This window comes from Pistacia vera, unplaced genomic scaffold, assembly GCF_008641045.1.
Source record: "Pistacia vera cultivar Batoury unplaced genomic scaffold, PisVer_v2 Contig754, whole genome shotgun sequence".
NCBI lineage: Eukaryota > Viridiplantae > Streptophyta > Magnoliopsida > Sapindales > Anacardiaceae > Pistacia > Pistacia vera.
In genome coordinates this window covers 433,144-456,759 of record NW_022196617.1, presented here as the reverse complement: position 1 = coordinate 456,759, position 23,616 = coordinate 433,144, and the positions used below count along the sequence as shown (strand labels likewise).

Here is a 23,616-nt window from a genome sequence, read left to right as displayed (position 1 = left end):
CGGAGTATCATTCCCTTTAATTAATTCCAAGTTTTTATTTTTTTAAGTTATAATACATGTTCCTTAAACAGTTTCACGTGACATTTTATGAGTGAAATATTCGTAGTTGATTTTGTAAGATTTTATTTAATCAATGAGGCCTTATATAATTAGGAGAAACATCTAGAGAAGGTTTTCTTTAATAAATATGGTCAATGACTTAACGTGCTACATCAAAATGCCGCCCTTATATCTTCGATAAATGCTTTAACTATGCAACGTGCTCGATCATGACATGCAGTTTTGATACATGAAAATATAAACAAAAAATCACTTGAGAAGAATCCAATAGAAAATTCTAACACACTTTTTCTTTTCTAAAGAAAATATAAACAAGATGATGTACATAATCTTGGGGGAGTGATCCGAGCTGCTGGCTCGAATTGGCTATAGTGTCAAGCCGAGTTTGAGCTCGCTAGATTCCAACTCACTAAGCTCAAGCTTGAAAAACTCAATTAGAAAGTGAAAAAGTAGAGAATTGAAGAGTTTTTTTGTGAGCTCGAGCTCAAACCTGAATTTTCAACCTCGAGCTTGAATTTTTCAAGCTCGCCAACCTCGAGCTCAAACTCGAACTCAGCACTGAAGCAACTGAACCAAGCTCGATTAGCCCAATACTTGACTCAACTCTGCTAGTTTATACTCCTACATCATCTCTCTTAAGAAAATATTATCAATATTAAGAAACTTACCATAATAAGTTAGTATTAAAAATTATTAATTAACATTTGCAATGAATTTTTTTTAATTAATTTAGATAATGGAAAGTGAAATTTTGTGATTTCATGACATGCCTGGAGTTATGTATTAAAACTGCAATATTAAATTAGATTAATGGATGTTTGATCTTCACGTATATGTTAAGTGGTAAGTGGGGGGCTGGTGACCCCACTAAAAAAACCCCAATAATTTGTTTAAATTTCTATTTTGATTAAACTATACTTGTTTTAATGTTCTTTAAATTTAACCACACACTCACTTACTTTTTCCATTTGTATATTAAATTATCTAAATTATTTACAATTTTCACTCATTTAATTCTCAATATTAAATTATTTAACTTGCCCCAAATATTAATTAGTGGATTCGACGTGGGTAGCATGAAATAGGGCCCAAAAAAAAAAAAAAAAAGCCATAGCCATTTGCTTAATCAGGTTATATATATACTGCAATACCTGTGAAAGGAAGTAAAACATCTCTAACGAACCAATTCTCAGCTAATGGCTGATCGAAGAATTGCTCCTGTAACATTAACTCCGGACCGTGAAATAGAGCTTCATCAAAGTAGCAGATTCTCGTCTCATGAGAAAGCTGAATCCTCTCATCGGCAACATGTTATCGATGTGAATAATGGTGGTAATGGTGCCACATCAGCGTGTCCTTTCGTTCTTTCGTTTAACAACTTATCATACAGTGTCAGAATTCGTCCGAAACTGTTATTTGCTCCAATTCGAAAGAGTGAGGAGGAGTCGAAAGAGATTCGCAGCAAGGTTTTACTCAATAATATTTCTGGTGAAGCACGAGAAGGTGAAGTTATTGCAGTTCTTGGAGCTAGTGGAGCCGGGAAATCGACTTTGATTGACGCTCTTGCAGGCCGCATAGAGAGGAAAAGTTTGAAAGGATCCGTGACTTTGAATGGAGAAGCACTGGAATCGCGTCTTTTGAAGGTTATTTCTGCATATGTAATGCAAGATGATCTTTTGTATCCTATGTTAACTGTAGAAGAGACGCTGATGTACGCCGCCGAGTTTCGGCTTCCTCGGACTGTCTCTAAGGAAAAGAAAAAGGCAAGAGTTCAAGCGTTGATCGATCAACTCGGGCTGCGAAGAGCAATGAACACTGTGATCGGTGATGAAGCTCATAGAGGCGTATCTGGAGGCGAACGTCGACGAGTTTCAATTGGAATGGATATCATTCATGATCCAATCCTCTTCTTTCTTGATGAACCCACATCGGGGCTTGATTCCACCAGTGCATTTTTGGTAATTAAGGTCTTGCAGGGAATTGCAAGGAGCGGAAGCATTGTGATGATGTCTCTACACCAACCCAGTTACAGAATTCTCGACTTACTAGACCGTTTACTCCTCCTCTCGCGCGGACAAACGGTATTCGACGGCTCACCGCCTAATCTTTCCCGGTTCTTTAAGGAGTTTGGGAATCCAGTTCCAGAGAACGCGAACCAAACTGAGTTTGCTCTGGATGTGATTCGTGAACTTGAAAATGCTCCTGGGGGAGTCACAAACTTAGTTGAGTTCAACCATTCATGGCAGACAATGAACAGGAAAAAAGAGGTACGAGAGATGCCAAACCTTTCGCTTAAAGATGCAATCAAGGCAAGTATTTCAAGAGGAAAATTAGTCTCTGCTGATACATCTACAAATGATTCAAACTTAACCACTATTCCAGATTATTCTAATCCCTTTTGCATTGAAGTAATAATTATTTCCAGCAGACTGCTCAGAAATTTATCAAGATTGCCTGGAATATTTGGAATGCGGTTAGGTACAATCTTTGTAACCGGACTTATTTTGGCCTCCCTTTATTGGCAACTTGACGATTCACCAAAAGGCTCAGAAGAGCGATTAGCTTTCTTGAGTTTTACACTAATCACCATATTCTTCGCCTGCTCGGAAGAAATCCCCTTCTTCATTGAAGAGCGATTCATTCTTATAAGAGAAACCGCTTATAACGCTTACCGTGTAATATCTTATGTACTCGCTCACACTCTCCTCTCCATTCCTTCTTCCATCACCCTCGCTCTTGCCCTGTCCTTAACCACCTTTTGGGCAGTTGGTCTTTCAGGAGGATGCTCAGGCTTTTTCTTCTACTTCCTCGTATTCTTATCCTCATTTTGGGCTGGAAGTTCATTCACAGCATTCATGTCATCAATGGTCTCAGATATTACCCTCAGTTTTACCGTATCAGTTTCAGTTTTGGCTTACTTTCTAGTTTTTAGCGGATTCTACATCCCTCGTGACTCAATACCCGCATACTGGATATGGTTCCATTATCTTTCTATGGTGAAATATCCATATCAAGCTATTGCCCAAAACGAATTTAGTGATTCCAGTTCCAGCAAGTGTTTCATGAAAGGAGTCCAACTTTTTGACAAGACTCCATTCGAGGATGTCCCAGTGGCCACGAAGGTGCATCTATTAGAAGGCATGGGCACAACGTTGGGCACCAATTTTACAACCTCAAGCTGTCTCTCCACTGGGATGCAAATATTAGAACAGAAGGGAGTAACTGATATTAGCAAATGGAAGAACTTATGGATTACTTTTGCTTGGGGGTTTCTGTTTAGGATTTTGTTTTACGTCGTCTTGTCTATTAGGGCCAAGAACAAGAGGAAGTGAGATCGATCGATATTCATTACCTGATGAGGAATTCTATTTTTACTATGTCTTCTGTTGTTTATTTATTTATTTTTCATTTCTTTTTAATGTTCCAGGAATTAATTGCGTATTATTTATAATTGATGAAGAGTTTAAATTAGCCTATACCTCATTTATTTACTTCTGTTTTAACTCGACTAACAATTAACATGCATGTCTTTTGTTTTTTTTTTTTTTGTTTTGTTTTGTTTTTTTGTTTTTATTTGTCTTTGGCAATCAATGTGAAACGATTCTCAACATCATAACTAGTAACTTAAGAAAAATGGTAAATTATAAATATTATTTATTTGTTTAAACATTCATTTAAAAATTATTCATGTTATTAATTAATTAAATTCTTGAATGTATAAGTAGTGCGAATAAGTATGAATAAAAGACATCAGAATTGCGATTTTATTTCTATATATATTTCTACCATAGAAGTTTGGCCTGTTGATGTTATTTTCTACTCTAAGGGGTCGTTTGGATCGAGGATATATAAGATAACAGAGGTAATCGTCATTTATTTTGCAAGATTTCAGTGTTTGGTTTGTAAGTAATAAAATATTAAGGTAATCTTTTATTGCAAATAATATTTACTGTTGGGGGATAATCTTATTACCTTGCTAAGGAGTGCTATTAAAACATTACTAAGGTAATCTGATTTTTCTACCCATTTTGCCCTTAATTAAAAACCATTTCGAACATAATTGCCCTCAAATGTCTACCAAAGCCCTTCTACATTTGAGAAATTACCTAAAACACTCTAGCCAAAAAAAGTTTAAAAGTTAACAAAATACCTCCAGCCACCCAAGAGCACCGTCGGCCATGACTCACCACCGCCGATCGCTGGCATCAATTACCATAATGGTGCACAATCGGAGGGATTTGGGTGGTCGTGTGCCGGTAGGCGTTTTCTAGTCATGGATCTAGCGTTTCTATGGCCGTTTCACGGCCACATCATTGGCCGTGTAATGGCCTAGATCTAGTTGTTTTCTGACCACGGATTTGTGATCCATGGTCATTTCCGGCTTTGCCGGCGCACGATCGGCCATATACGACCAATCGTGCTCTATTATGTTAACTACCTGTGGCAGTCGGTGGTGGTGGTTGACTGCCGATAGCAATGTTTTAAAACCCAACTATGGGTGAAACTTGACAAAGTTGCTGGGTCCCGGGTTGACTGGTTTAACCAGTTTGACCGACGGTCAAACTAGTTGACAGAAACTTCTAAAATTAAGCAAATACACCCCTAAAATTTTTTAAGTCCCTATAGGTTTTAAAATTTAGCAAAGACACCCCAAATACAAATCAGCTGGTGACTGGTTGGCGGCGGTGACACCCCAGATGCAACCCCAATCGTCCCTTGAGCCCATTCCCCTTAAAATATGCCCAAGATTTGGCCGAAATAGGTTCGATTTCGACTAGATCTCACCGATGTCGGCGTCGGCATTCCAGGCCAGATCTCATCGACGCCGGCGTCGACAACCCTCCCCATCACCCATAAATTACTCCACTCTTCCTCCCGACCAAAACCCACCTCACCCCACCCCCGTTAGCCTCGCCAATCGTCGACAAAAGCCGGTTGTTTCCGTTGCCAGCTTTATTCAATTTCCGATCGATTTACTCACCGGAAATCAACTTTGTCACCACCATTGCATTCACCAGCACTTTCTCTTCAAAAGCGCCAACATCCTGGCCGTCAATTATTCACCGATCATCCTCCCAAACTCCTAGGGTTTTGGGTGAATAGGAAAAATATAAACTCGGCCCGTTGAAGCTTCCGGGTCCCGGTTGAACCGGTTAAACCGGCTAGGCCGGGCCGGGTCGGGTTTTAAAACATTGGCCGACAGTGGCTTGGGGTGGGTGGAGGTGATTTTGCCACAAATTAAAAAATCAACAAAAAAGATAGTTTTTTTTTTTTTTTTTTTTCCTATCAATTAAAGGACTGGTAACAGTTTAAACTTTAAGGGTGTGTTTGGTTAAGAGACTGAGAATATTATATTAATGAAAGTTAGATTATCTTGAAGATTACTGAAAATCTTTAGAGAAATGTGTTTGGTTAATTGGAATAAATTGGTGGATATGTTTTATTAATGTGTTTGGTTGGGAGGAATAAATTGATGGGTATGTTATATAAATTATTAAATTGCTCTCATTTTAAATATTAATTAAATATTATTTTTATTTTTAATTAGTGAATAATTCTTTTAACCCCCAACATTTCAGATTTAGCTAAAACACCCCAGCTTATATAAAACTTTAATTTGTAACCAAATTAGCCCCACCCACCCCGAGCCATTTCCTGCCGCCAGCCACCACCGCTAGCCATCGCCTACCATCGTCGAAAGTTGTCGGAAGTCATTGGAAATCGCCAAGAGTCGCCAATATGCCCGTAGATTTGGCCAGAAATAGTCAGATCTATTTTGGCCAGATCAATGGCTATCTTGCCATTTTCAGCCATTAATATGGTCGAAAACGGCCATATTGACAACTCTTGGTGACTTCCCGTGGCGGCCGACGGTGGTGGCTAGGTGGCAGTGGTGGTCTACAATTTGTTTTAAATATAAATGCATTATTTTCCAAAAACTTTTTTGAATAGGGGTAAAATTGTAATGGCAGATTAATGTAAATTATTTTTAAAACAAGGGCATTATTGTCTAAAAATTTTATTGATAAGGGGTAAAATTATAACAAAAATAAGATTACCAAATAATCTTAAAATACTTAAGAAAATGGAGGTAACCAAATTACCTCTAATATTACAAACAGTATCTACTACTGGTTTTGGAAGATTATCGGAATATTATATTACTTGACAACCAAAAGTGATAATCAAGTAATATAAGATGACATTATCTTAACAATCCAACATTACCTCCAACCAAACACACTCTAAAAGTGTTAAAGTTATCTGACTTAGGGATATTGTTGTCTTTCACTTATTAATCTTAAATTTATATGTGAAAGTCATTAAAAAAATAATCTGAAAAAGGTTTTAGAAGAAGGAAGAATAAATAAAATAATGTGAAAACTAAAAATTTGAAAAATTAAAATCAAATAACCTGAAGAAAAAAAACTTGAAACATAAATTACAAAAATTGAAAATAAAATAAAAAAGTATGATGATTTAAAATTAAATACTCTAAAAAATTATATGAAAATATAATTTGGGAAAATTTTTTTTGGATAATTATAAAAAAAAAAAAACAAAAACTTCCAAAAAATTATAAAAGAAATCTAAATTGAAAAAAAAAAAATGATTTCAAAAGCTGAAAAAGAAAATTTGATTGGTGCGATTGTAGCCTAAATCGAACCATGCTAGGTGTGATCTAAGCCAAGTCGTGCATGGCCTGGTAACCTTGTGTAACGAATCTCACATCGAAAGCGTATTGGGGAGGTCTTGAGCTTATAAATAGGGGGAGTCCCTCCACCTAATAGGTTAGCTTTTGGGTGTGAGACTCCCAGCCCATGATAAGTGGTATCAGAGCAAACCCAATCCATCTTTCGATGTACCGCCAAGCACCCACGCGGGGGCGTCCACGTGTGGTTGTGGGTTCACACGAGAGTAAGGTGGACAGATCGGCAGGGGGCCCCATCTGTGATGAGGGCGTCACAGGATTGGGTGTAAAGAAGGCAATGAGCTCGGTATATTCAGGTACCCAGCCCGGCCCATCCCATCCCATCTCGAAAAGGTCGGGCTTTACCTGATGTTAGTGGGCTTTGGCCTGGGATTGATTTTACAGCCCACCATTGGATACGGGCCGGCCATGGGTGAAAGATAGATGCATGAAGAATCAAGCATATCATACTATAACAAGTATGGCCATAATTTAAAAAAAAAAATTCAATCAAATTGAAATAAGTAAGGTAGAACATGTTACCTTAAGTCCTTAGCAACCTTGGAGACTCTTAATTTCAAGAGAAATTAAGCAAAAGAGTATCCACACCAAGGGAAGAAGAAATTTGACCAAGAGAAATATTTAGGGTTCTTAGAGATTTTGATCTCTACACAAAAATTGATATATCATTTTCTTTATATAGGAATCCTTGTAAACAATTCAATAATTGTTTTGGACTTCCTTAAACAATTCCATAATTGTTATGAAGTTGTTAAACTTCTTTAAATGATAACATTGGATTAACATTTAATCATAATTAACAATTTAACTCTTAAATTGTTTATATAACAATTTAACCCTTAATTGTTTGCAATTACAACCCCTTGTAAAATCCAATTTATATTACCCTTGGTAGGTGCTAGCCAACCTTGGATAATCAACTCTCTTTGGCTATTTCTCAATTCTCCTTAGTTTTTATGTGTGACCTCTTAGGTTCACTGTGGCCTAGCCATGGGCCCAATATCACAGACTATTTCGATATGTTTTGTCATAACTCTTTATAAACAAAACTCCCACTGATTATAGTAGGCATCTAGTAATGCTCCATAACCCCTAAGTCACAATGAAGATATACTCCAATGAACCTTCTACAATCATACACGTTGTATAATCAAATCCTTCCGTTGTCTAATCCCAATTAAGAATGGATTCATGGTATGTCAAAATCCTTATCTTAATTTTAATTCAATACATATGGAACATGTCACTATGAAACAACCTTTCATGTAACATTTTATATACCCTGGCCGGAGATTTCCCTTTTCCAATGTATCTTGACATTTGTCTAGGAACTTGATATCAATCTATACTAAGTCAACGGATCCCATCTTGACTATCACTTGTCCTCACACATAAACAACACATGGCCAAATCGGCTTATTAACACATGGCATGATTAGCCTCGTGTATGTACACCATATGAACCATATGCGTTTATGCAGAATCCAACCGTGATATCTCTAGTCTAAGGATTAATAATATACTAGTACGATCTTATGATAAATCATTGACTACATTTTAAATGTCCATGTGATTCGTCATAAATGGCCATATTCGATAAACAGTTCACTAACCGCGTATCCATGCTAATGCTCTAGTGATATAACTTTTATAATCACCCACACTAATACCATCACATGATATTCTACGGAGGCATTCAGCATGCCTACTATATAATATTATTGCCCAATTAATATTACCTATGTAGGGAATACTTTGATGATTTTGATCTTCTAAAGATTTGTATCATCAGGACATTTCACATGTAATACATATATATAAATGAAGCAATAACCACATGTAAAATAAGAATACTTTCTTTTATTGATAAGATAAAATGTATGTACAAACTATACACATTCATATATATATACAAAACATAATGCCTCGGAACCGATGACACGATTGGTTCCTAGGGCATACACTAACAATGGGTATGTCTTCAGGCCCGAAAATTTTACTATTAATTTTACTAAATTACCCTAATACTATATATCTAATTACAAAATTATCCAACATATATATAAAAAAATTGAAATTTATTAATATTTGGTGAGTATTAAAAAATAAATTAATATTTAAAAATTGTTTCTAGAATTAAAAATATAAAAAAAAATTGAAATTTATTAATATTTAAAAGTTCACAGTATAAAAATGGGCGAGCTTAGGCCGGGATTGAGATTACAAAAAGCCCGTCGGGCTGGGCTTTACTCGTCATCCCCGTGATGGGCTCGGGTCCGGACTTGGCCTTTGTCATGGGGTCGGGATTGGGCCCTAGCTAAAGGGTACCCAGTCTTGGCTCGGCCCTGCCCATTGCCATCTCTAATTGGGTGGGAGTGAATATAACGAATCCCACATCGGAAGCATTTTGGAGAGGTCTTGGACTTATAAATGAGGAGAGTCTCTCTACTTGATACGTTAGCTTTTTGAGAGTGAAACTCCCAGCCCGTGACACTTGGCCAGAGCACCACCGTCCATTTCCAACAACTATCTAGTCGAGATCGCACTGGGCTTGGTGGCATTGGTCTGACCAACACTGGCCTGGGCATGATTTAGACCCAATTATATCACAATAATACTATATTTACAAAGAAATCTTACAAATATTTGCATACAAAGTGAGGTGGCAAAAAATGAATGGAAGAGTGAAACAAAATGTCAAATTTATTAAATTCACTATTCCTTTCATTTTTTGTCACATCACTTTGTATAGAGATCTTTGTAAAATTTTTTTGTAAGTGTAGCATTACTCATTAGATTATTTCAAATACTATGATAAACTATCAATAGAGACGTTAATGGAATTTTATCTACAAAGTATCTACTATGAAAAAAGAAAGTACCATTCCTTTAACAAATTTTGTTCCGAAAATTGATAAAATGCTTTTTTTTTTTTTTAATAAAACAAAAAAAAATTATATATAAATTTTAATTATATATCTTACTATATTTTCTTTTTATACATATACATATACACTTATTCTTATGGAGATATAGATAAATGTCTTTATTTTATAAAATGGTCTTACCATGCCCTAAAGCGAGATGATGAGACTGTCCAAACAAGTTTTTTTTTTCGTGTAAAATTAAAATGATAAATTTTAATTATATATTGCTTAAGACTTCCTATGTGATTATATCTTTCTTCTATAATCAAGATTGAAGAAGTATAGAATAGTACAGGCTACAACATTTTTCACATTTATCAATGAATATATTCAAGATTCAGGAAAAGTTGTTTATGCAATTATGCTAGCAATGACTAACTTTCAACAAATTTAAATGTTTATTTAGGTGAAAGTATTACCGCATTACCACATTGTCTTAATCATCAATATGCAGCTTTAACATATTATTTCGGGAACAACATTTTACCTAATTCAATATTTAATTTGTTGGTGAAATTACAGCTACACTTGATAAGAACACCATTTTACTTTCTTATTAGTTTTAGTTTTAGTCAGTTGTCTCAAGGTCTAAAACAGACAATGCATTTGGGAATCTACCTACTACAATATATCTGGATCTGACACCCTCACCACACAGAAACGTCTTTTCAAGACAAAATCGTGTGTCTGAACCCGACATAAATCAACAGTTTTCTAATCATGTAGGCTGCCTTTCTCACACACATAATCGAAAATGGCTAAACCACTTGACGTAGTGATGTTTCCATGGTCAGCCTTCGGCCATCTGATGCCATTCTTTCAACTCTCCATAGCCTTAGCCAGTTTGGAGTTAAAGTCTCCTTCATATCGGCCCCAACAATCATCCAAACAAAAACATTATTTGGGATCTAAATTTTGAAAAATATCTAAATTGTATAACAACGCTCTATTAAAATCATAAATTAAACTTTCAAATATAAATTTTTAATTAAATTAAAAAGTCAAGCAAAGAAAAGAAAATAATAGAAAGCCCTTAGACTGGTAGTTCTAATGGTTGAAATTTAAAATTAGGTGGGACGTTGATAGTTTCGAAAACTTACGGTAGAAATTTGTTATTTCGAGATAGAATAGGAAAATGTAAATTAACCTTCAAGAAAACGATATTAACTATCTTAACTCTGTTAAATATAGGTCCTGTTGTTCATAAACAATTAATTCGTCCACCCCTCGATAGCATGGATGATGCGATTTTAATTGGGTCCATGAATGCATCATACAAATTTGATTTTCACCATAGATCATCTTGTGTTTAAAAAATATAAGCCAAAGGTGGTCAATGACGGTTAAATTTCAATTTATAGTACAATACTTCTGAGTGGGAGTCAACCCTAATTGTTCATCACTTCTACATGACTGTAATCGAAGGAAACCTGGGTAATTGTATCATCGATGTGTCAGCATTTAATGCGCAAAAAGGGAACGTCGTCTCACCATGCTTGCATTAAATGCATGAATATACTTACATTAAATGCAAAGCCAAAAAAAGACAAACCCAATCCTAGAACGGTAAGGTTTCCCGGTAAGCAGATCGCGTTGTCAAAACTTGGTCAACAAGAGTTCGCCAAGCAAGAGGTCGTGTTATTGTGCTTGTGGCACAACATGGTGGCTCATGCTTGCATCAGAAAGTAGCCGCTCGTGGTTGCAAATTGCACATCATCAACTTGGATGGAGAAGCTCGTACTTTTTGAAGTTCGAGCTCGCACTCTAAAAACTCGGAGCAGTTGTTGTGTAAGTCTAGAGCAGATTAATTCCCAGTTGGCCTGCAAATATCTTGCAACATGGATCCTATAATCAAGGCTGATGATTGCGTAACTTACCATTTAATTAAATTTGAGTTAATCTCCAACTCAACCATGTAACAAACACTATATAAGCATATTGCAAAGTCTTTGTAATAGATCTACTATTTCAATAACATAACAGTGGACGTAAGCCTTGCATTACAGGTAGTCAAACCACTTTAAAAAGTCTCTTTTTGTTCTCTGTGTTCTAGATTAATTCTAGCATATTAATCATCACATTGTTTCATCGTTGATCATATTATTTATTTAAATAATATTATACATAATAAATTTTATACTGATATTTACAGAGAATAATATTAATTGTAACAAATTTATATTGGAAATACTAAGTAAAGTGACGTGATAAAAAATAAAATAAATAAATAATGAATAATGTATATGAATTTTACCCATTATAATATTTGTAAGTATAAAAAGCATTAACACCAACTAGAGTGATCCGATTGACCGTGGTAGAGTTGGAACTGATGTGTACGTGATTAAAGATAATCAGCAATGTAATATGAAAGTAAGTAAAATAATGTAAACAACACGATTAGTTTTTAAAGTGGTTTGACAAGTTTGAATCTTGAGCCTACGTCCACTGTTTTTCTTATTACTTAGAGAGTTTACAAGAAAATAGTAATATGTCTAGAACAATTTGCTAACCCCTTGGAAGGGGTTTATATGCAAGTTTTTTACAAAGGAAAGAGTGAAATTAAAGGAATTACAATCAAGATTAAAGTGCAACTTCGATATTCTTGTGATTGAGCGCTAAGGTCGTGCTATCATTATTGTTGATTTGATCTCTTCCGAAATATCCGATATCTACTCTTATCTGTGATATGCTCGAACAACTATTAGGATTGGTCGCGACTAGCTTATGCTAGATCGAGCAATATCTCCACGAGCTTATGCTGGGTCGGACAAGTGTTAAGCGGAACTGATTCTAGGTCAAACTACAACCTTGCGGAACTCTGACTTCTACGAGCTTAATGGAAAAATTGCACACAACATCTTCCCTTTAGTGTTTGGTGCTCGTTTTGAGCTTCGAAGACTAATTGCTCGATTTGATATTAAGCTTGAACTTCACAGGTTGTATGTTGAATGCATATTTGGCCAAGCTTCATGAGTCGAACTTAACTTCAATCGATGTGAACAAGACTTAGCCTTTTTGCTCCTGTTACATTCACGATAAACCTCGAATTTGAAATGAGGAGCATGTGAGTAATTTCGATGTGATTGTGTTGCATTAAATGTAGTCGACTTTTGCAGTTAATTTTTATTGCGCGTGGGCGACTATAACTGTCTAGGTGCGAAGTCAAGGTGACATGCAACGACGGTTATGATTGTAGAATTTTGACGATTGATCACCTTTATAGATGATTGACACGTGGCCACGTCAGGTGGCCAAGATTGCTCGCCGAATGGAAGGCTGAGATTCATCGTAGATCAATGGTTAAGGTCAAATCCTACCCCTTCGACTCCCATGCTCACCACTATAAAAGTAGGTATCCTTTGTCAGAAATACACATTTGTAATATTTCAGATTTTACTTGCTTTTGATTTCGTCGTTGCTCTCTTAAATTTATGGTGACTTTCCAACAAACTCCCACCACGTTTTATACTTTGATAAGGCTATTTTCTTCTCCCTTCTTTATTTAAAGCTTTCTTTGCTGTTAAGGGTGGCCATGGCCCTTTTAGGGTTTTTCTGAGAAGACCTGCTAGTTTGAGTTTTAGAAGGGTTTAAGGAGGTGGCCACCGGAACCTTGATAGCTCGCTTGCATCTGTTGATCGATGCGAGCTAACCTGGGTGCCTGAACTGAAAGCAAAGTATGGATAGGTCGTTGAAATTTCAAACTCTAACACTTGGTCGCTTCTGTTTCCGATGTCTTTGTCCGGCAGCCATAGCATAGATCGACTTTTTGAGTCCCCAACAACTTAAGCTATTCTTGGGGAAGTAGTCTCGGAAGTTTCTGAGGACTTCGTTGTAAAGAGTTCAGACAATGATGTTGCGGGTTCCTCGGATAATGCTTCTAGGAAGACTCCCCTGCTAAGGAGATCTCCAGTTCCTAGGCCCTAGAAGGAACCAAGTACTCGATTGGGGCTGATGATCTCGAGTGCATAAAAGACGTTTATGCAACTTGACTTCCATTGAGGGCTCCGGGAGATATCTCTTGAAAAAATCCCCTATAGGTTAGGCAGTGATTTCAGATACCCTCTTGAGGTGTAGGATGTCCATTCCCCCTCATTATTTTATTGCCAACATATTGAATAGGTTTTTTCAAACTCTTGACTCTGAGTTTTTTAGATGTGATCGCTTAGGTCGCGATTTTGAAACAGCAGATAAATAATATTAAATAAAGACAAAAGTTTTGAATAATACCTCTTTATTAATAAATGAAAGTTGGTTGTAAGAGACCTTACATTGATTTCTAAGAGAAAGAAGATAGAATAAACTTGAAACTTGAGCCACTTATTAGTAGTACTTTCGCAGATGCTTGGCATTCCATGCTCGCAATATAGCTTCACCATTGAGGTGTTCTAGGTAAAAAGTTCATGGTGCGAGCTTTTCAGAGATCTTAAAAGGATCTTCCCATTTGGGCCTAAGTGCCCCTAAGTTCGAGTTCTGTGTACTCGAGACAACCTTTCTAAGAACTAGGTCGCCCACCCTAAAATCTCAATTTTTGACCTTGGAGTTGAAGTATCTTTTGGTTCGCTTTTGGTAGGAAGCAACCCTTAGTTGAGACTTAGCCTAGTGCTCTTCGATTAAATCCAGCCTTAGATAGAGACGATCTTCATTTGTTTTTTCATTGAAGACTTCTTTCCAAAATGAACTATTCCCCACTTCAACCGGGGCCATTGCCTTACATCCATAAGAAAGCAAAAATAAGGTTTTTCCTGTCAAACTTCTAACAGTTGTTCTATATGATAATAGAGCCTCTAGTAGTTCATCTGCCTATCTCCCTTTGAGAGAGTCGAGCTTCTTCTTGATGGTGTGTTTGATTACTTTATTGACAGCTTCTACTTGACTGTTAGCTTGGGGTCGGTAGACTACGGAGAAGCTTTTCTTGATGCTAAGCCTTTCACAAAATGATTGGAAGTCTTTGCAATCGAATTGCTTCCCATTTTCAATTATGATTGTATGGGGGATTTTGAATCTACAAATGATGTTTTTGTAGATGAAATATTTTAGCTTGCTCAAAGTGATGGTGGCTAAAGGCTCGACTTCTGCCCACTTGGTGAAGTAATCAATTGCGACCACTGCAAACTTGATGGCTCATTTTCCTTGAGGCAAAGGGCCTATCAAATCGATCCCCTAGATCTTAAATGGCCATAAACTTGTTAAAGTGGTCAACTCTTGAGGTGGAGCTCGCGGAATATCTGTGAACCTTTGACATTTATCGCATTTTCTATAAAGTCGGCCGCAACTTTGAAGATTATCAGCCAATAGTATCCATGGCGAGGTACTTTGTATGCCAAAGATCTATCCTCGGTCTGATTCCCACAAATACTTTTGTGGATTTCCTTTAAGATGTACTCCGCATCTTTGTGATCAACACATCGCAAGAGTAGGGAATTATAGCCTCGCTTATACAACCTGTCATTGATAAGCGTATACCGAGCTGATTTTGCTCAAAGGGTTTTAGCTTCATTTCTTCCCTGGGGCACTGTCCCATCTCTCAGGTATGCGGTTATTGAATCCATCCAACTGTACCTTTTCCATGTCACCAAAACTGATTCTTGCGATACGAGGATGCTTGGACTTGGGAGGAATTTAACAGGAATGAAATCAGTTTACTTCTTGCTAATTGCTGAGGCTAGGCGAGCTAGAGCATCGGCCACTAAATTCTTCTCCCTTGGAATCTGTAGAATTGTAAAAGTCTTAAATACACAAGTTCAGATTTTACCTTCCGGAGATAGGATGCCATTTTTTCCTTTTTCGCCTGATACCCTCTAGAAATTTGGTAGACCACGAGCTGGGAGTCATTGTATATGTTGATTGACTCTACCCCCATTTCTTTGGCGAGGCTGATCCCCACAAGTATGGCTTCATACTCTACCTCATTGTTTGAGGCAGAAAACCCAAATCTTACTATAGCTCGGATCGAATTCCCTTCAGGACTTTCAAGCAGAAGCCTAGCTCCGCCTTCTTCTCATTTGAGGACCCATCCATGTATAAGGTCCATTGCCATAAACTGTCGAGCTTTGGCCCTGTTGGCTTGTTCACTTTCGAGGTGCTGACTTCAGGTGGGCTTATCTCCCTACTCGGGCTGATTTGAGAAATTTGAGATAAAGTTAGCCAAATCTTGTCCTTTGATTGTGGTTCTTGGGATATACTTGATGTCGCACTGACTTAACTCCATAGTTTACTGAATTAATCTACTTTATGCCTTGGGCTTTTGTATTATCCTTTTTTCAGCAGAAAGTTAGTCAAAACATGTATAGAGTGTGCCTGAAAATATGGCCACAACTTCTGAGCAGCTATGATGAGTGCATATGTGAGCTTTTTCATCTCTAGATACCTTGTCTCAGCATCAAGCAACTACTTGCTCACATAGTACATCGACCACTGCACTCCCCCTTCTTCGTGTACCAAAGCCGTGCTGATCGTGGACTTTGATAATAATAAGTACAATAGTAGGGGCTCGCCTAGGATGGGCTTTGACAACAAAAGAGGTTGCCCCAAATGCCTCTTCAACTCCTAGAATGCTTTCTCGCACTGCTCTGTCCACTTGAAACCCTTATTCCCTTTTAGGGTCTCAAAGAAAGGCATGCACCTATTTGTAGGTCGGGAGACGAACCTGCTCAGTACGACCACTCACCCTATCAAACTTTGAACCTGTTTTATATTAGCTGGACTCTGCATGTTCAAGAGATTTTGAATCTTGTCTGTGTTGGCTTTAACACCTTACTGATTTACAAGGAAGCCCAAAAACTTCCCTGAGCTTACCCCGAAAGCACACTTCAGAGGGTTTAATCTCATTCAGTATTTTTTTAGGATATCGAACATTTTTCCCATGTGTTTGATGTAGCTTTCGACGACCTTTGATTTAACAAGCATGTTGTCAACATACACCTCCATGGTTTTACCAATTTGCTTGGTGAACATTTGATTCACCAATCGTTGATCAGTCGCTCTGGCGTTCTTCAAGCCAAATGGCATAACCCTGTAACAATAGATACCTGGTCGGTAATAAATGAGGTTTGTTCTTCATTGGGCTGATACATCGAGATTTGATTATATCCCGAGTAAGTATCCATGAAGCTTAGTAGTGTGTTCCCTGCTGTTGCATCTACTAATTGATCGATCAGGGGCAGCGAAAAGCTGTCTTTAGGACAACCTTGTTCAAATAAGTGAAGTTGATGCAAGTCCGCCACTTACCATTTGACTTCTTCACTAAGACCGAATTGGCGAGCCAGTTCAAGTACTTTACTTTTCGAATGAAGTTGATGTTCAGAAGCTTATCAACTTCATCTCTGAGCGCTCTAGATCACTCAACATCCATGGATCTTCTTTTTTGTCTTATTGGTTGAGCCTCTGAGTTGATGTTCTATCTATGAAACATTACCTTGGGACTGATCCCCACCATGTCTGCATGTACTCAAGCGAACATGTCAAGGTTTTTCTTTAGGAACCCCACAAGACTGTTTGCCAGCTCATCACTAAGATTACTCCCAATTTTCAGCATGCGAGTTAAGTCTTCCTTGCTGACAGGTACTTCTCGCAATTCCTAAGTAGGCCTTGCTATAGGCTCTTCTTTATGGATGCAGGAATCTATGGTGTCTTCCAGTGGTCCGGGCTTTGGCTCAGACTCAATAATGACCATGGTTCTCGGGAGTGGCCATTTTTGTGCAGCATGAATGACCTGATTATAACGCTCCCTTGAATCTTTCCTGCAACTTTTGATTGTTGCGACCCTGTCTGGAGTTAGGAACCTCATTGCTTGGCAGCGCACTAAGGTGACTGCACTTAGGTCATCCAGGATTGGCCTTCCCAAAATGACGTTGTAGATTGTCGGGCAGTCAACCACTAAAAATTCTATCATCATCGTCCTTATCTAAGGCTTTTTCCCCAGAGTTACGGGTAGCTCGATTGTTTCCTTGGGGTTCAAGCTATCCCTGGTGAATCTATACAGTGGCAATGGACATGCCCTTAGATCTCTCTTGGTAAACCTCATCTCTTAGAAAGCTCCCAAGAAAATGATGTTTGGTGCATTACTGTTGTCGACCATTACCTTGAGTACTCAAGCATTGCCGATCCTCGTTGCGATTACAATTGCATCATGGTTGTGGCGAAGAGATTGGTCATATTCTTCCTCGGTGTACCATATCACCTCGCTTTCTTACCTGGGCCGCTTTGGTGGCTTTTGCTCACTGTTCATTACTCGGGGGACCGAGTCAGTCTTAGCCTCCTGTGTATATTGCTGCAATGTTGGGTCCCCCATAGATCATACCCACCAAAACATCATCTTTCGGCTGGGTTTGCTGGATCTAATTACTTTGTTCGCCTGGATTTTCGCGAGTTGGCTCCTCTTTGACAAATTCTTTTGGCCTCTTCTGATCAGGTCCTCAATGGCATCTTTTAGAGACCGACACTCATTAGTGTTGTGGTCAATGTCTCGGTGCTACCTGTAGTATTTTTGAAGATCTCTTCTACCTGGTGGTCTCCTCATTCTTTCTAGCACAGGTATTTTGCTTGCCTTGCGACAGACTTCATAGATGTGAGTTACATCTTACGTTAGGGGGGTTATACTTTGTATACTGTGAAAAATGTTGCCTTTCTTTGCGAGATTCTATTTTCTGCCTTCCCTAGAACCTGTTTTGATCCCTCATTGTGATCCTGACCCTTCTTTTATCTGTTGGACGATCTTGTCGCCTTTTAGAGGCTCTTCTAGGTGAGCTTCTTGCTAAGGCAGCCAGCAAGCTTTCTACTCGCTGAGTTTGGTGGCTATTTGATAGAACTTGGCCGAGCTCAAATGGTTTTTGCTCTGAAAATCTTTTCACAGCTCCGTCTACGACCTTATTCCTACTATAAGCAAAATTCAGATTGATTCTTCAGGTGCATCCGTGACTTTTGCTTGTTCATTCTGGAACCTTGTTAAATACGAGGTCAGAGTTTCATCTTTTTCCTAACGAATATTACTCAGATAGCTGAGTGGCATTACGAATTATCTCATCGCTTGGAATTGTTGTAAGTACAATGAAGAGAACTGTTGCCAATACTGTTTTGAGTTTGCCTTGAGCCTCTTATACCACTCTTGACATTCCCTACTAAAGTGACTGCGAAACAACGACACTTTGCCAAGTTAAAGACTTGATGCAGCTCAATTAGGTTGTTGAAAGAGTCAAGGTGGTCTCTCCCCTTTCCCATCGAACTTTCTCTCTGGCACCTTGAATCCTTGGGGGAGCAAGGCCTGATGAACTTCTTCCGTGAACAGAGAACTTACTATCTCTTCCGCTAAATTATTCTGGTGGGATCTTAGATCGTCGAGCATTCTTTGCACCTAATCTAAGTTTTCACTATGAGGAGTATTTTGGCTGTAATCTTTGTTTAGTCTTACCTCAAGCAGGTGAGTTTGGAGATCAGTTGCTTGTGAGCCTCTCTATCACGCGCATTAGTGCGCAAGGTGGAGTCATGATTGATAGATTGATAGATGTTATCATGCTCATCTGTGCGTTGCTTGCAACGTTGGTTAAAACCAAAACATCAGTCATTGCCAGATTGGCATGCACGACTCATCTCGTGAGCCTGCTAGGTTTGAGCTGGCCTTTGGCGTGGGTGAAAACCGGCACGCTGGTGTTCATTGTTTCGTCGATTAGGGCGAGCATCCTTTTGTCGACCATGGTCTTCATTTTGCCCCATAGGTTGTTTGCCTAGTCGCTTCCCGAGGTTAACTTGCTTGCAGGATTCACGCTCATGAGCGAAAGGCGCCTTGTGGTGTCGGGGGTGACAGTTGCTCTTTGGTGCTGATGAGCCAGATTGGTAGCAGGTTAAGCCATTTTGGCCCATTGGAGTAACCTTTCTGAAGCATGGTTGATGAGGTCCTAGTAGGCTGGTTGTGATTCCTTAATTCAGCCATATTTTGTTGTATTGCCTGTGCAACCATCATCCTTATCATCTCTATCAGCTGGCCATTCTCGGGATTCGAAGTCATTGCCCCTTGTTGATTCGCGACTTGCTGCACTGGCGACATTGGTGGTCGACCTAGAAGAGCAGTCTGCTGCACCTCCTAATTGACGGTTTCCACGTTGTCATGGTTTTCGGTAGTGGTTTTTGATTTGGTAGGGGCCATTTGAGGTTTCAGGTGATCGGTTCACTGAAATTGTTTGTTAGAAATTTTGAAAGTAGGCGGAGACCCCTCATTCTAGTGCCAAAATGTTGATGCAAGAATTACACCAACTAAAGTGATCCGATTGACCTTGATGGAACTAGAGTCAGAATCGATGTGTAGATGATTAAAGATAATCAACAATGTTATATGAAAGTAAGAACAATAATGTAAAGAACACGATCAGTTTTTAAAGTGGTTCGCCAAGTTTGAATCTTGAGCCTACATTCACTATTTTTTTTATTACTTAAAGAGCTTACAAGAAAATAGTAATAGGTCTAGAACAATTTGCTAACCCCTTTTCCATCATTGGAAGAGGTGGTATATACAAGTTTTTTACAAAGGAAAGAGCGAAATTAGAGGAATTGCAATCAAGATTAAAGTGCAACTCCGATATTCTCGCGATTGAGTGCTAAGATCATGTTATCATTACTGTTGACATGATCTCTTCCGAAATATCCAGGATTTGATCTTATCTATCATCTACTCGAACAACTGTCAGGATTGGTCGTGACTAGCTTATGCTAGGTCGAGTAATATCTCGACGAGCTTATGCTGGTCGGACAAGTGTTGAGCTGAACTGATTCTGGGTCGAACTACAACCTCGCAGAACTCTGACTTTTTCGAGCTTAATGGAAAAATCACACACAACAATTATAATGTGACTTGATACCAAAATTACATATGAAAACTTAAAAAGAAAGGGTGACACTATATATATAAAGCTCACCAACCCTTGCTTGCCTCAATGCATCTCTCTTCTTGTTTGAGCAAAACAAATGCCTTAATGCTCTCCTAAATGATCTTTGGTTTCATGCTAGAGGCAATTGAAACAATCTAGAGAGTTAAACGAAATCAAACAAGTAAACACACTCAAATATCAAATTAGTAAAGTGAAAGAAAAACACAAACGACTTACCGTAGTTCATCCAATTAACAAGCTACGTTTAGCAGAGTCAATATTATTAAAATACTGTCTCACCTCTTTCGTTACAATGAATTTATTGTCTATAGTTTGCTATCACACTCATACAAGAGAATACTAAGTTTACATACTAGGTTTAAAGAAAAAAACCTAATATTACTAGGATCCTTCTTCCTAATTCCAAACTCAATAATAGAAATTAAATTACTTAAAGAAATCCTACAACGGACCCTCAAATACATCTGCCTCGTCCCTTATTGTTGAAGTGGTAGACAACAAAAACATCAATAGCCTCCTATACCAAATATAAAGCCCTCCTAAATTCTAGTTTTTATTAGGTTAGCCATACACATTCCATGTGAAAGTCTTTTTGTTGATATTATTCTGATATACTTATACCCGGTTCCTTAATACGCACCATATCATCATCTTTCCTTCTATATAAAAATTTAATACGGATTTTTCACAAAATATGTGGAGTTTTGAAGTTTATAGTTTCCACTAGCTGGGCGTGTACATGTGTTTACATGGATAGATGACACCTTGTCGTTTGTTCCAATACTGACAAGTCCAATGGATATGTCTTAACGGTGTTCCTTTTTAGTATTAAATGGTAAAAAATATAAGAGAAAAAGAGTTCTAGCATCTCTAGCGGCCGTATATTTTAGTTGTCAAAGTTTGCAAGCTTCCCATACACATAATCGAAAATGGCTACACCACTTCATGTAGCGATGCTTCCATGGTCGGCGTTCGGCCACCTGATGCCATTCTTTCAACTCTCCATAGCCTTAGCCAAATCTGGAGTTAAAGTCTCCTTCATATCAACCCCAAAAATCATCCAAAGACTCCCCAAACCTCCTCCAAATTTGGCGACCCTTATCAATCTTGTGGAGTTTCCATTACCAGCCTTTATTGGTAACGAACTTTTGCCTGAAGGAGCCGAGGCAACAGTGGACCTTCCCTCTTTTGATAAAATTCAGTACTTAAAGATTGCTTACGATCTCCTTCAACATCCTTTCAAGCAGTTTGTAGCTGAGCAGTCCCCAGACTGGATTTTCTGTGATGTTTTAACTCACTGGGCGGTCAAGATTGCTCAAGAATATGAAGTCCCTCTCTTGCATTTCTCTGTTTTCTCAGCATCCATGTATGCTTTTTTGGGACCGGATTTGTTGGTTGATAACAAAACAAAAATCAGGCAATCCCCGGAGAGTCTAACCGTAGTGCCAGAGTGGGTTAAATTTTCATCTTGGTTAGCTTTGCGGATTTTTGAGGCAAGTGGCGCTTTTGATGGTCTTTACGGATTGAATGCATCAGGGATATCAGATATAGACAGGGCTGCCAACGTGCTCTATGGGTGTCAAGCTATAGCTATACGTAGCTGTCCGGAATATGAAGGTGAGTACTTGAATTTATTTGAAAAAATAATCGGAAAACCGGTGATTCCTGTTGGTTTACTCACGCCAGAAAACGTAAATGGAAGAGATCAAATTACTGATGAGAGATGGAAGAAGATATTTCAATGGCTTGATGAGCAAAAACCAAAATCAGTTGTTTTTGTAGGATTTGGAAGTGAGTGTAAGCTTACAAGGGATCAAGTTTATGAGATGGCATATGGACTTGAGTTATCCGGATTGCCATTCTTGTGGGCACTGAGGAAACCTGAGTGGGCAAGTGATGATCTTGATGCTCTGCCTCCAGGTTTCGGTGACAGAGTTCACGGCAAAGGGATGATCTGCATAGGTTGGGCGCCACAGTTAGAAATTTTAGGACATTCATCAATTGGCGGATCATTGTTTCATGCTGGGTGGGGATCAATCATAGAGACTTTGCAATTCGGGCATTGTCTTGTTGTGTTACCATTCATAATTGATCAACCTTTAAATGCAAGGGTACTGGTTGAAAAGGGTCTTGCTGTAGAAGTGGAAAGAAGTGAAGATGGATCGTTTAGCAGGAATGAAATAGCCAAGGCTCTGACACAAGCCATGGTGTCTGAGGAAGGAGAGAAATTAAGAGTGAAAGCTAGAAAAGCTACAATGAATTTCAATAATAAGAAATTGCAGGAAGATTACTTTGTTAGATTTGTTGAGTACCTGAAGACTAATGCGGTCAAGAAACAAGAGTGACTACTATTCACGTGAAAAAATAAAAGCCCTGGGGTTTATGATTGTTGAGTTTTGTCTGATTGGGCACTGACGATATATTTACTCGGCTAAACAACCCAGCAAACGTATTTATTTCTATTTTTATGTCTAAGTCTCCAGTCTTGACTATGTTATGCCTGCCATTTCTCCTCAGTGTGTTTTGTATTCGTGGGAATGTTGTATTATCGAAAATATTAAATTAAATTGGTGAGTTTATTATATTGATATGTTTGGTTGGGAGGAATAAATTAGTGAATATATTATTTAAATTATAAAATTATCCTTCTTCTTAAAATAATATTATTTTTATTATTATTTTTTAATCCCCTATATTTGAGATTCTACTAAAGCACCTCAACCACATAAAAGTTTAATTTATAACAAAGTCACCCCCACCCACCCCAAGCCACTATCGACTGCCTGACGCCACTGCCTCAACCAGATTCATGATGGATCTGGTTACAAATGGTCAGATTTACAGTCAGATCAACGTACGGCGACTAGCGACTGGTAGTGGTGGCCAGCCATCGATCGCTGGCGGTGGTGGCCAGATTCGATAATTAGTCTTGGGTAATTTTGTTCAAGTTCAAGGGTATTTATGTCCTAAAAATTTTATATATAAGGATAAAATAATCCATGAATATATTTGTAAATTGTTTTCAAAATAAGGGCCT

At 38.2% G+C, this 23,616-nt stretch overlaps 2 protein-coding genes across 2 annotated transcripts; both read left to right on the top strand.

Moving 5' to 3' along the window:
• The first annotated feature begins 1,256 nt into the window (after positions 1-1,256).
• Positions 1,257-3,414, top strand: LOC116115822 (ABC transporter G family member 6-like). Its single transcript, XM_031401956.1, has one exon. It carries the CDS (start codon positions 1,257-1,259, stop codon positions 3,390-3,392), a length of 2,136 nt encoding a protein of 711 aa, XP_031257816.1. The 3' UTR covers positions 3,393-3,414.
• Positions 3,415-21,432: 18,018 nt separating this feature from the next.
• LOC116115837 (putative UDP-rhamnose:rhamnosyltransferase 1) lies at positions 21,433-23,163 on the top strand. Its single transcript, XM_031401969.1, has one exon. It carries the CDS (start codon positions 21,509-21,511, stop codon positions 22,922-22,924), a length of 1,416 nt encoding a protein of 471 aa, XP_031257829.1. The 5' UTR covers positions 21,433-21,508; the 3' UTR covers positions 22,925-23,163.
• Positions 23,164-23,616: the final 453 nt, after the last annotated feature.